The following is a 13,838-nucleotide window of genomic DNA, read 5'->3' as shown; positions in this document are numbered from 1 at the left end:
ATTGATCAGGCGTGATCTAAAAGTAGCTATGTCTGAAGTGCTCTGTAAAGAGCAACAGTTGTAAATTGAGGAGCCCCTTTTACCTCCCCCACCAGACAATAGATTGCTGGGAGATAACAAGAGCTGTGCAGCCTAGACCAGGTGCATATTAAAGAGGACCATGCTCAGCAGCATGAGAATGAAACAGAGCTCCACAACCAGTTTAATTATGAAAGAAATTTACAGGCGCTGAGAGAATTTATGTAGTGTATGCAAAAAAGGAAGTACTGACTGTCCGTTTAGAGGGTATGATGTGTGGAGTTATGCTTGCTGTCCCATGTTGGAGAGCAGAATGGAGGGTGTTTGGTTTTCCCCATGTTTCTGAGTTTTGCTGGTTACCACATGGGGTCAGGAAATATTTTTTCCCCATCCTATGGCTATCCAGGGGGGGATGGCAGGAGAGGGGTTACCTTACTCAGAAGCATTGGGTGTTGGCTGCAGCATTGGGAATTTTTACTGAGATGTGCCTATGTGGCGGCTGGGACTAAAACCCAGAGGTTCCAGGATAGCGGAACCTCCTATTAGGTCAGAGCAATGACCACATTTGGGATCATGAAGGAATTTTACTCTGTGGTCAGACTAATACAGACTGTGTAGCATTTTGCCTTTATACCTCTGCTTTACCAGTTAGCACATTAGGGTGCTTTTGGTGTCTGACTAGCTGTGCAACAGGGTTGATTGGGTAATTTTAGGACTAGGTTAGACAAGCACCTGTATGGGGTGGTTTGGATAGGGATGGTCCTGCCCCAAGCAGGGGGTTGGAGTAAATGACCCCTAGAGGTCCCTTCCATCCTTATTTTTTTTTTTTGTGTGGTTTATGCACTGGAAGAATTGAAATAGCATAAAATCAAAGATGACATTTTTTTAATCAGCAAAATTATGAGTATCTTGTGTTGATTTTTCTATTCACTGTGAAGTCAGTAACACTAATTCTGTTAATTTTTTATTTATATTACAGTAGCAACCAAAAGCCCCAACCAAGTCAGAGCCTTCTCTTTAAGGCACGGTATTGGTGATAATTGGAGAACATTTCCAAACCTCAAAGCTTACTCTTTTGGATTGTCTGAAAACAGTGTACAGTGTTGTAGCACTCTCTTAAGGCATTCTGTTTCCCTTTCGTTGTCCAAGTGGCAGTTTTTTAGTCATCTACATGGTCTTTTTGCTACTTGTATGCAGGCAGCCATTCTGTTCCCAGATGTGTAACCCAGCAACAAACCCAATAGTGGTGGAGGACCCTTATATGGTTTAGCCACCCTAGCTGAGTAGCTCTGGCATTTGCCTGAGAAGATGGAGATGGTTTGAACCTATATCTGTCATTTCTCAGCATAGTGCTCTAACCACTAAGCCACATATCAGGCACTACTTTTGAATCTGAGCCACTGCCCCTTGTATGTAATATAGTCACTGGGTGGGGGAAGGATGGATGGTAGTATGCAGGGGAAGTTTGTGCCTCATTGGGAGTAAGGCTCTAGGCTACAGCTTAAGGCCCCCTTCTTTCCTGGCCAGCCACCATCTCACTGAGCCACCTGCCTTCTGCCAGTTTCAGTAGGGGTGCCAGAGAAAGGACTGGCTGACGCCTGACCTGTGGCTTGGCAGTTAGACCACTGCGCTGTCAGAATAATACAAGTTCAAACCCTCTTTTGTTGAGGGGGGCCTAGAATCTCGCCTCTTTTGTTGAGGGGGGGCTCTTCAGTTTTCCAAGTAAATACCCTAACATTCCAGTATTGGGAATAAAATACTGGAGAGTCTTTCTCCAGAGTGCAACACCCAGTAATCATGGGTCTGGGGCTGCCTATATTTCTAGGGATTAGATAACAAACAGTAGGTGTCCATAAGGGCAATGCACACATAGTCAGACATACATGGCTAGTAGGCCTGTGCGAAGTGGCTAGTATTTGCTTTGGATTCGGCCGATTCAGGGGACAGCGATTCGATTCAGTGATTTGAATCACTGTCCCAAACCAATTTAGCCAAATCTGATTCAGAGACTGGGCTGGTGCTGAATCTCCGAATCAGCCAGGTCCGTCCCCCGCCCACTCCCCCGGCCCAGCAATGGCTGCCCCGCCTCCCCCAGCTCCAGGCTCTTGGGGGGGGGGGAGGGGGAAGCCATGCCCCCCTCCCCTGCCTCTAGTACTTACCAGCTCCGAGTCCGGCTGCAGCTCCCTGCTGCAGTCACTGAGATCAGTTCAGAGAGCTTTGAATCAATTCAGACCTTTTAACTGGTTCCCTGATTCAATTCAGGGGCCAGATCTCCGAATCAAATCACTCCCAAAGTTTTGCACAGCCCTAATGGCTAGTGCCTAGCTTACTGTACAGGTGCAGTCTGTGTGTTCACATAGGCAGTCATACTGAGGAGTAATAGAATCCTCATGTGCATGTAAATGCCAAAAATACCGTGTAGACACCTAAAAAACTGCTACAGAACACCCATAGTTATTTGATTTTAATGCTGTAAAGCTTGTCCATTCTGCAGCATTGAAGTCTTAGCCATGGTTTTTAATCCCAATACTCTTTGCTACCCTTTAAATTAAAAATCTAGATATGTTTAGACTGGGGAGAAACTTAAAAAAACACAAACACCCACAAACAATTTTATTATTATTAATAAAATTCCTTTGGCCAAATTATACTTTGAGCCTCTGTATCTTGTTTTGTATCAGTACATTTCATGCTAATACTATCGTTTTCCTTGGTGCTGCAGTAATACAAATAATGCTAACTAGTTGAATACTTTGGATTTTATTTGGAATTTTAAATTTTAAAAATCATAGAAAATTTACTTCTGAAAGTTAAGCAAGATCTCTTGCAAATTACAAGAGAGTGGGCTTACATTCTGAATGCTTGAATTAAACCATTGTCACAGGATAAAGCTTTCCCCATTAATCAAGGAAGTAGCAGGGGATAAGAGTCTATTTCTGACTGTCACTTGTTGGGTGACTCTAGATAAATCAGTTAATGTGTGTCCTCTTCAGCTTTCCATTTTTAAAAAGTGGGAATGTTCTTTGTACAACACTTTGAGATACTAGGTTAAAAGGTGCTCTGTAAGTGCCAAGACTTTATTTTGGGGCAAATAAATATAACATAATTTCTCCATTAAAATGTTATCTGACTTGGGGGAGTTTGAATTGGAAAGCAGAATATATGCTATGTAAAGAATATATAAAACATTTTAGAATGTAGTAATTCTACTTTTAAAAAATCCTAAAAAAAAAATTGAATATATGTGAATTAGTACATAAAATTATGAATCTCAGACATCATTCTAACAATATAGTGCAAAGATGTGTTATGGACTCTGTGTTCCTGTCAATGATACCAGAGGTTTAAAAACATAACCTCCTGCCCATTCTATACAATTTCCTGTGTGATGCTGAATAGATATAGCCATAGTGTTTTTACAGTAGTGGAATATTTGAAATCTTAATTTGAATTTAATTTTTTTTCTTGCAGTTTTAAGTAGGTGATGGTGATGGTATCATTACATGTGAATTAATGATTGCTGTTTTCTTTTACCAGTACTTCAGCTTAGGCTGCAGCAAAGGAGAACAAGAGAACAGCTGGTAGACCAGGGCATCATGCCACGTAAGACTAATTTTATTTAACTTGTATTCTATTTTAAGATGTGTATAATCATTGAAAAAGAACATTTTAAAATAAATCAATACAAACAATTTTAGCATTTGACAATACCCTTTTAATACCTTTGGGAAAAAATATAACCAGGCATCCAGGTTTTCCATTTACTGTGGAAAAATGCACAGTTTCTCTTTTAAAGGAAAAAAATGTGGGAATTATGGGTTTCCTGTTGCAAACTGGCAGAGTTCCAGCTTGCAAGGGAATGCTTGGGGTTGGGGGGAGAGGGACTCAAGGGGCAGGGGGCGCCATGTGCGCATGTGCATATGCACATGTGCACATGGCCAGCAACACAGCAGTTCAGTACAGCCAGGCAGCTGTGGAAAGCAGCTGCTTGCTTGCTCCCCCAGGTGCTTGCAGGTAAGTCTGCTGGAGGGGGAGGGGACATAGGCTATGTGTGAGGGGGCGGGCAGCATAAGTGATGCCAGGGAGGCAGATTGAGACAGCCATAGTGAGGGATAGAGTGAAGCAGGGTTGGCATTTGTGGCTGGGGGTGCAGGACAGAGCCACAGATGGCTTGTCTAGGGGGCTGGTTGGGAGGTAGGCTGCCTGCTGCCATGTAGGGGTAGGGGGGGCATGTGGCCTCCCAGATTTGTGCATGGGGTGGGGAGGATGCAGGCTGCCTCCTATGGGGCTCCCAGCCCTGCTGCCTTCCTCCTGGGTGCCTCCACAGCCCAGCAGGCAGGGCTTGGCATGGGAGAGAGGAGCCAAGGCCAGGTAGCTTGGGGCTGCCACCAGTGGGAGCCCCATAACAGCTGCACCACCATGGTGAGGTGCTCACTGCCTGCCTGGAGGCAATGGGGGCAGCAGTAGCAGCACGGGGTTGTGCTGCTGCTGGTGAGCAGGCAGGTGCAACTAGGATGGGGCTCTTGGTGTTAATGGCAGCATCACTGAGCTTCCCCGCCCTGTTGCCCTCCCGTGCCAGATCCAGCCTGCTCAGCCACAGAGGTCCCCTGAGGGAGGCCAGCAGGGTGGGGAGCCCTGTCACATGCAGCCAGCATCTTGTCCCACCCCCCATGGGCTCTGTGTGGGGCTCTACTCCAGTAATGCCACAGGGGGAGAGGGAGGGGGAGGGCAGGCTCCGTGCTCCGCTCTGGCTATAGCAGCCACTGGGTCCTGTAGCCCTAGCAGCTGGGGGTCCTCTCCAGCAGGGCAGCAGATTGCTGTGGGTCAGGAGTGAGGGGTATCAGCAGGGTTGTAGGGGTGGGGGTTCTGTGAGTTGAGAGTGAGGGGCACAAACAGAGCCAAGGGGTTGTGAGTCAGGAGTGAGGGGCACCAGCAGGGCTGTGGGTTGGGAATGAGGAACAATGACATGGGCAGCGGCAGGGCACCGGCATATCAAGGCTATTCAATGCCACAGTGCAGCAGGGGAGGACAGCCGCAGCTGGACCTGCATCCCGGCGAGTGAAGGGGCAGGGAGAGCTCTAATTTTCCATGATAAAAAAAAACAAAATCAAACCCCAAAATATAGAGGTATTTAGAATGTATTATAATGACTGAGGCATTGGTAGGCTTCCAAATTGTTTTAAAATTGTAAATATATCCATAAAATGTTGTGTTCAACTGATGTAGGTATGTATATGTATATATGGCATTTCGTTTTAATTGCGGAACGATACAGATTTGGGGGTTTTAAATTGGAGAACGTTGAGGTTTTTATTAGAGGTTTGGGGATTTTTAAACAGAGAAAACCAGGATCCCTGATTATAACCAGGGATTTGGGTTTTCTGTTTCCTATGGGGAAATGGAGAAAACCACGGACTTCCCGTTTTTATAAGAAAAAACACGGATTTTACCTTTTAGCAGAAAAACCAGCATATTTCCCACTTTTGCAAAGAGCTCTGCAGGCCAGCAGAGTTCCAGCCTGCAAGAGCTGATTGCAAAAAGGGCAGGAAACCCCCAGCCATGCCCGGGGAAGAGAGGGGCCTGAGACTTTCAGTCCCAAGGCTCGGGTCAGGCTCACTTTACTTCTGGAGCCTTTAAGGTAAGTGGGGCTTGCAGGGGAAGCTGGCTGGGGGGAAAGCTGGATGTGGGGAGCTGGCTGGGGGCTGAGGGAGCGGGGAGGTGTTGGTGAAAGACATGGAGTGCCTGCCCGACCGGCAACACACAGACCATGAGCGGCGCTATTGGCCCAACCGGGCTCAGCGCCTCCATGTACAGCTTCCCTTAAGGGCTGATAGCACCGCTTCAGTTCCATGTGCTGCTGGCTGGGTGGGTGCTCCTGTGAGGAGCTGGCTGGGGGCCCAAGAAGTGGGGAGGTGTTGGGGGAAGACATGGAGTGGCCGCCCCGCAGCATGTGGAACTGGAGTGGAGGCGCCGAGCCCGGTCAGGCCAATAGCACTGCTCACGGTCTATGTGAAGCTGGCTGGGCACTCCATGTCTTTCACTCCCGGTGGGAAGGAGGGACCCGTGCCATCAGATCTACGTGTGGGGCAGACTGTGGGCTTGAGCTTCTGCCCTGCTTCCCTCCCGCACCAGGGGCACCAGCAGGGGTGGGGGCCAATTGTGGGGGGAGTGAGGGGCAGGACTGGGGCTATGCCGGGTGGGGGGGGGGAGAGTGAGGGGCACCAGCAGGGCAGGGAGGGGCAGGGGGGAGCATTTAAATTTAATAATTTGGTGGGGTTATCAGAGAATTTGCAATTTTTTATTTATTTATTTTTTTATCAGGGAAAACCAGGATCCCTGATTATAACTAACTTAACTGAGAGCTTTTAAAAAAAAGATATGGAGGTGGAAAACTGAATTGCTCTTCAGATTGTACAACTACTATGATTAAAACCTCAGAATTTTGAAATATTTAAAATCAGAGCAGATAAAGGATAGAAAAAACTGGGTTTGATTATCTTTTAAGATATACCTTAATATCCATAAGCAATTGGAGTATGTGGGAGAAGATGAACTTGTCCTTGGTGATCATCCTGCTGAAAAGTGCTGCAGAATGACCTGAGAACAGAGGTAGCTAAAACTAACAGTGCTGTCCCAACATTTAACAGTATCTTAGTTTATTTAGAGAATTTTTCCTTAGCTCCTTTTTTAACATTGCCACCGGGAACGTCTAGTTGAAGGAGACTGGATTCCAAAAATTACAAGCCTGAGTAGAAAAAACAGCAAATTTCAAAGACTAATATTGTTCAGTTCAAATTACTATAAATAGTCTACTCTTCACTGATGGAGTCACAGTTCACGGTATGATTTCTCAAAACTAACCTCTATCTTGGAAACTTTTAGACACCTAATAGACCTTAGCCTGCTTCACCACATTATTTTTTCAGTTTTGTAGTGATCTATCTATCATCTCTACCTATGCCTTATCTCTTAGTGACAAGTCAGCTGTCAACTGCTCTTGCAATCTTACACTGGGGAATGGGCTCTCAAAAGGCTTCTTTTCTGTTTGGAAATCAACACACATTACTAGAACAAGAAAAGGAATAGCTTGGACTTTAAAAATACAAGTACAAACACCATATTTACTTGATTAGAAGATGAGATTTTTCTCCCCCAATCAGCATGGGGGGAAACGCCCTGCATCTTATATTCACATACAAGGAAACTCCATTAAATGCATTGTCTACCGTTAAACTGCTGCCAAAAGCATCATGTGCTCAGTAATGCAAACCAACCATAAAGTTGATTAAATGCAGTCAGCATGGAGCATGACTATAAAATATATGGCCCATATTGGGCAAATATACTGATGGACACATTTTTATTATTATTATTTACAAATGTTATTAAAACACACTTATCAGCATACTCTTATAAAGCTTCACATATTGAGCCATCCTTGTTTTCCCAAAACTTGACATCAGAAAAACAACTGCATATCCACAAACATACAACTACATATATTAAACCCTTAAAGAACATGCATCAACTTCCCACAACAAATACCCTTACAGAACTGTTTTTCTCTATACAGAACCTCATGAAAAACTATTGCCTTAATAACCACCTGAAACTCCACCTCTCCCATCAGTCCTCTCTGTTGGTTCAGTGAAACAAGTGTGTTCAGTCCTTTCCCCTCCTCTTCTCTAATCTCTTCCTTGTCCTGATGGATGTAGTATTTCAGTTAATGCAGCCCCAGCTTCAGGTACTTTCTTTCAGTGAAGGCCAACCCGTTAAAAACCCAGAGGTCTTTTACTTTGCATAAACTAGTTTTAACACATGCTAATAAAGCCCTTAATAATGTTTCCTCAGGTCCTTTTGATATGAGTCCATATAATACCATCTCCTACGCTAACAACAGATTTATTCTGGTGGGCTTCAAAAAGCAACAAACCCTTTCCCAGACCCCCTTTCCATATGTTCACTCCTTAAAAACAAGTGTCCTGTTTCCTTCCAAGCAGTAACCAAAGTATTTGCCATATCCTTGCCATTCCATCTTTCCCTTCGGCATTCATTGGGATCCCTATTACTCTGATTTCTCTCTTATTTTAAGGCCCAACTTCTCCAAGTCTCACCAGTTCCCCACTCCTGTTTTGGTGCTTTTCAATCTATTTAGTATAGTCCCCATCGCTTTTCCATACTCTGATGTAACCTTTAGCACTCTTTCCATCGAAAGTCTATCTACTACATTTATATCATCCATGTATAATATGCATTTCACCTCTCCCCCTCCCAGTGTCTTTACTCTGCTTATGACCTTGTCTTTTCTTACTCTTTGTGCTAAGTATTCCATGTTGCATGCAAAAAGTAGTGGTGACAGGAGGCATCCTTGTCTCACCCTTTTATGGATTTTAAAAGCTCCGCTTAGACACCCGTTAATTTGGACTTGACTTTCTGCTTCTCTATACAATAGCCTTATCCAACATATACATTTCTCTGGGAACCTATTTTTTCAAGCACCTTGAATATGTAATCATGATCCACTCTGTCATATGCTTTTTCTAAATCTAGGATTGCTCTTGGACGTGGGACAGTGTATCTGATCACTTTGACTGCTTTGGAGATCCTTCTGCCTGGTACTGCGCATACTTGGTCTCCATGCATTGTCTTCTGGAGGTTTTTCCTTATCCTCAAAGCCAATGTCTTTGCCATTAACCTATAGTCCATATTAAGGAATGGAAGAGTAAGATCATAAAGTCTCTTGTAAAATCTTTCCCTGCCTCTCCTGTTTCTGCTATTTCCTCAAAAACTTGAACTATATCCGTCCCTACCCATGCCCAAAACTTCTCATAAAATTCCTCAGGCAGTCAATCTGCTCCTGGTGATTTCCGTCTTTTAAAGGTTTTTAAGCACTCCTCCACTTGCTTTCAGCTTATCTTTTCTTCCATTTTCTTTGCTTCCTGTCCTCCTCCTCTATTTATTCTTCAGTCTCTTCCAGCAAATCCTTCATCTTGTTCCTATCTTTTTGCTTCTTCTGATATAGCTCTTCATAAAATCCTCTCGTTGCCTCCAACACCTCCTGCTTTTCCACCTGGGTACCACCTTCTTTGGGCACTGCTTTTAGCTCTCCTTTTGCTGTCATCACTCTAGCTGGAAAACATCGGAACCACTCTTCGTTTTCTCCTACCTAGGGTGCTTGTGCTAAAAAATTCTCTCTCTCATCTTTCTTTTAAACCAGCTTTCCATCTCTTGCCTTGTTTCTTCTGCTTATTCTTGTATTTGTATCTGTGGCTTCCTTTAGCCACTCCTGCCTCTTTTTTTGAGGCTCTCAAGTCTTTCGTTCTTTCCCCCATGGTTCTTTGTTCTTCGTTCCTAAAGAATTCTCTCATCCTTTTCTTCACCATCACCTACCATTCTCTGGTACTCTTAAGGTATTTCTTCAGAGTTCTCCACCCTTCATACTGTCTCATATACACTTGACATATCTCCTCATCTTGTAGCAGTGCACATTTAACTCTCTCATTCCCCTTCCTCTTATGGGCACTTACGATGACTCGATTCCGCCTGCAGCTTCCAGTGATCACTTGGTGCCACAGTTATGGTTTCTTTCTATCTTATCTCTCTTTCTTTTGATACAAATACAAAGTCTGTTCTTGATTGTTTCTTTCCACTTGGGTCAATTTTAGTGAAAACTTTTCCCCTGCCCACACGTGTTAATGACTTTTTAAATATATCTGGATGAAATGTCTGAAGTTCCACCTCCTCCTTCCCCTGTTTTGTCACCTGCTTCTGAGCCAGGTCACGCAGCAGGGATTCCCAAGCCCTTTGGTTCGATTCCTCAGCTTTCTGATCATTTCCCCAGCTCTTCCTGGGGGGGCGTGCGCCCCCAGATCTGCATGCCGGGTTTCAGCAGGGGAATCGAACTGGAAGCTAGATGTCAATATCAGAGCAGTCCTTCTGCCCACTCTTTTCCCTACCTCTTCTTAGTTTTTGTTTCCCTGGAAACCCGACTCTGAAATTCTCTGAAACATTTCTGAAATGTTTCAGAGCCTTCTGGTTCATTTCAGAGCCTTCTAGTTCATTTCAGATTTGGTGTTTCGGGGGCTGAAACAGCCCAAAACACCTCTGAAATGAAACGGCTGCTGAAATTTCTCACAGCCATGCTACACACCTATTTTATGGAGATGGGGTATTTCTCCCTAGTTTTCTCCTTCAGTCTGTTGGCTTAAGGGCAAGCTAGACTCAGGGGCATCCAAACCCCAAGACTTCTGGGGTTGGGTCTGCACATATATAAAATCTAATTATTTGAGGAGCCGTCTTATATTTAAGTAATACGGTAGATATTGACCTTTTTATGTTTTCTTGAATATTGCATCAAATGACATGCATTATGGTGGTGACCTTTGCTAGTTTTTATTATACTCTGAAATTTTTGTTTTCCCAAAATGTTTTAAGAAAGACCAGTGTAATCATTTCTTACTTAAAAAAAAAAAGCAATTTCTTCATCTGTCCAATAAAAGTTTTCCATATTTTCTATCTTCTCAGTTAAATTAAACCATAGATGGGTGGTAATATAGTATTGCCAGCTTAGTATACTGAAAAGTCTCTCAGAAAAAGTCTTCCATAACTTTTTTTGGTGTGTGGAAACCCCATGTGGAGTTCCTATGATATGAAAGTATTTCAGTTTCCAAGAGATTGACTGTATATAGCATTTTTCTCCTTTATAATCCATAACTCCACTTAGTTCTATATCTATAGTTCTATATCTCAGTTTGGATGTTCTATCACCGAGAGTCAGTAATCATCTCTCTCTGTCTATATACATCTCTTATATGCTTTAGCAGCAAGCTGTGATCTAAGGGTAACATTTATCCCTGTGGAAAGGGCCAGCGCAAAGACTATGCAGCACTTAAGCTGTCCACACAAGGACATATTTTAACTTCACTGTGTACAAGCAAACAAAAAATGGAATAAGGCCAGATGTTGGACTAGTGAAGTAGAGCCCCAGATCTGTTAGTGTTTTGTGCAAGGTGCCTGTGTTTACTACACAGAGTAGAATATTTATTTCTTTTGGCAATAATTCTATGTCAATTTTAAATCTTCCTTTCTTTCCTCTCTCAGCTTTGAAAAGTCCAGCTGCATTCCATGAGCAGATAAAGAGTTTGGAACGAGCCAGGGTAAGATATTCTGCTGTGATCTGGAAATAGATAGTAATCTGCAATAGATGTGAAAGTAAATTCTCAGCCTATGGGAAACAATTTATTCTAATTAAAAATAACAACAATAACAATAATAGTGGCATTCTGCAGGGATTCATAGAATTAAAGTATTGTATTTGTATTGAATATCTGAGAGGTTTTCTTAATTCTCTACACTTATTGGACAGGGAGGTGTATAAAATATGGTAGTACTCTACTTCAGGGCTGTCCAACTTGTGAGTGACTGGGAGCCACCAACCATGCTGGTCATAGGCCTTGGGCTGCACACCAAAGGTTCTCCCCACCACATGACCAGTGCGGGTAGCGTGATGCCTGCCTTCCGGTCTACCTCTACCATGGTGGCAGCATGAGCTCTTTCCCATCTTCTGGCAGTGGACTCTCACCATGCTACCCTGCTACAACAACTCCCATTTGCAGCAGGAACAGTGTGGTGAGAGATGGTTGGCCAGGAGCCAGGCACGTTTACCCTGTGCAGGCCAGATGTAAACTGCAGGCCTCCAGTTGGACACTTCTGCACTATTTCAAGTTTACTCTTAGTCCAAGAAGGGTAGGATGCTTTTGGTAAACAGATTTAAAAGAAAAAGCTGAATTTAATAGCAATGGTCTGCACTAGGCTAATCCAGCACAGGCCTGGAATCATGAAACAGGTCCTGCTCAAGAGAGAGATTGAAATTCAGATGCTGTGATGGTCTCTGGTCTTTCTGTGGGATGTTTTAAGTTGTATAGAAAAGGCTTTATTTGTCTTCCCTCTTCTTCATGTACCTAGATAAAGGTCAGGTTGCTCCATTGTGATGGTTATTGCTTGAATAAGGAGCATTGCTACTTTCAAGTAAAGAACAAAATAGAGTTTTAAAAATAATTTGAAAGGCAGTTTTTTGTTCTACATACTATTAGTGATTTCTTGAGGGTGGGGAATGGACACAAATCTGCAACTGTTCCTAAATCCCAAGTCATTGCATTTAGTTCTTTGTTTCCGTCTGCTCTGAGTAGTTTTGGGACAAGAAAAAAACAATTACACACATCTGTGCATCTACAACTGAAGCAGATGAATATATTAAGAAATTCATTGTTCATAACAGGTTATGTGAATTAAGAAATCGTTTTGTGCTTTTATTAGTAAACACTGTTATGATGCTTTTTTTTCCCCCCCCTTTTTAAGACTGAAAATTTTCTGAAGCACAAGATTCGCAGTAGACCAGATCGATCAGAGCTGGTCAGAATGCATATTCTTGAAGGTAGGATCCCAGATCTCCTTTTTTTCCAAGATGAGGATTTATTTTAGTTTTGGGCTCTGAGCCTCTTAAGGTACAAAAATACTGTTGCCATCCCCACAAAACACGCAAACACTCGCACCATCTCCCACCAGAGAAGTGGCCACCAAGAAAGTGTTACAGAGGAATTCCATGGAGACTAGAGCCAGCAGACGAAATCTTCATCCTACTCCATAATGAACAAAAGGAGACACAGCCGTGACTGCAGCCTGAGGAGGACCCTCTGTCACCACAGCTGCCTCTAAATGAACATTGTGTTTTATTATATAACATTAATTGTCTTAAAAACTTTGCCCCAAAGGATGTTCAAAGAGTATATATTGTTGCCAGCCTATAATTCCATAATTTCATGCTTTCTGTTCTTGCTGCTCAGGTGGATTTAATATTGACGTCATAAAATCAGTTTGTGAATGGGACAGCATTAGCAAGTTTTAATTTTGAAATCTGATTTGTGTATAGAAACAGCAGTGTTAGAAACAAATAGATTTCCAGTAATTCCAGTCAGTGGAATAGTCTATTGTTTTTAATTTTCAAAACATGACTTTGCATACTACAGTCAGATTAGGAGTCTTCATATTGACACACCATCTATATTTTGTCATTACAATTGGCATGTAATGACAACAATTTAAAACTTCAAAATTGCATTTTTAACATTAAACCTTATGTGGTTATCAGCTTGGCAAGAATGGATCTAAATAGTGAATTTTGAAGTTCCCCACTTGCAAAACTGCTTAATAGATGTCATTCATTTTTTTTCTTGGGGAAGAATTGGCAGTAGGACTGAAATTTAAATTTAAAATCATGTCAACCAAGTATATTTTGAAACAGTCAGTGAATTACATTGTGGTGTAAAATTGAAATATCAACTCATCTTTAAGTATACAAGTGCTGTTATAACTTACAATGTTATTATATATGATCTACTTTTAAACTTATAAATCCTGTTAGCTCTATGCTTCAGGCTTGTGATATGATCTCAGATGTTTGCAATAGATATTGGTATTATAGCTAAAAAAAAGTGTCTGCACTCTTTAACATATCCATGACTTGGTTTTACTTTCGACCTGAACCTGCATATTGATACAGAAGTCTAACACTATAAATTTGGCCTTTGTAACAAAAGGTCCTTTCTCAGCTAAATCCCTAAAAAACGACATAGTTTTAACCTGATTTCCATAGGGCTACTCCGGTGCTAGAAGGTAGGGATATGTTACAGTTGTTTGTTGAATCAGGGTCAAAATACTTAAAGGAACTTTTCAAGTCAAATTTGTTTCAAATGTTAAATTTTGTAAAATGGTGCTTCTCTTTTATTTTGTTTTAATAACCATAAAAAACATCTCTACAGGTA

The 13,838-nt window shown here is 42.5% G+C and overlaps 1 protein-coding gene across 5 annotated transcripts in view; it reads left to right on the top strand.

Annotated features, from left to right (window-relative positions):
- Positions 1-13,838, top strand: part of MRTFB (myocardin related transcription factor B) — a 158,060-nt gene that overhangs the window by 85,175 nt on the left and 59,047 nt on the right. For all 5 annotated transcript variants that reach the window (XM_019494677.2, XM_059716453.1, XM_019494676.2 and 2 more), the window contains 3 exons: positions 3,556-3,621; positions 11,119-11,174; positions 12,376-12,451. In XM_019494677.2, the coding sequence (XP_019350222.1) occupies positions 3,556-3,621; positions 11,119-11,174; positions 12,376-12,451 (198 nt within the window). The remainder of the gene's footprint in view (positions 1-3,555; positions 3,622-11,118; positions 11,175-12,375; positions 12,452-13,838) is intronic.

Source organism: Alligator mississippiensis, chromosome 13, assembly GCF_030867095.1.
Source record: "Alligator mississippiensis isolate rAllMis1 chromosome 13, rAllMis1, whole genome shotgun sequence".
NCBI lineage: Eukaryota > Metazoa > Chordata > Crocodylia > Alligatoridae > Alligator > Alligator mississippiensis.
Note: the sequence above shows the minus strand (reverse complement) of the source record. Positions and strands in the feature narration are given on the sequence as shown.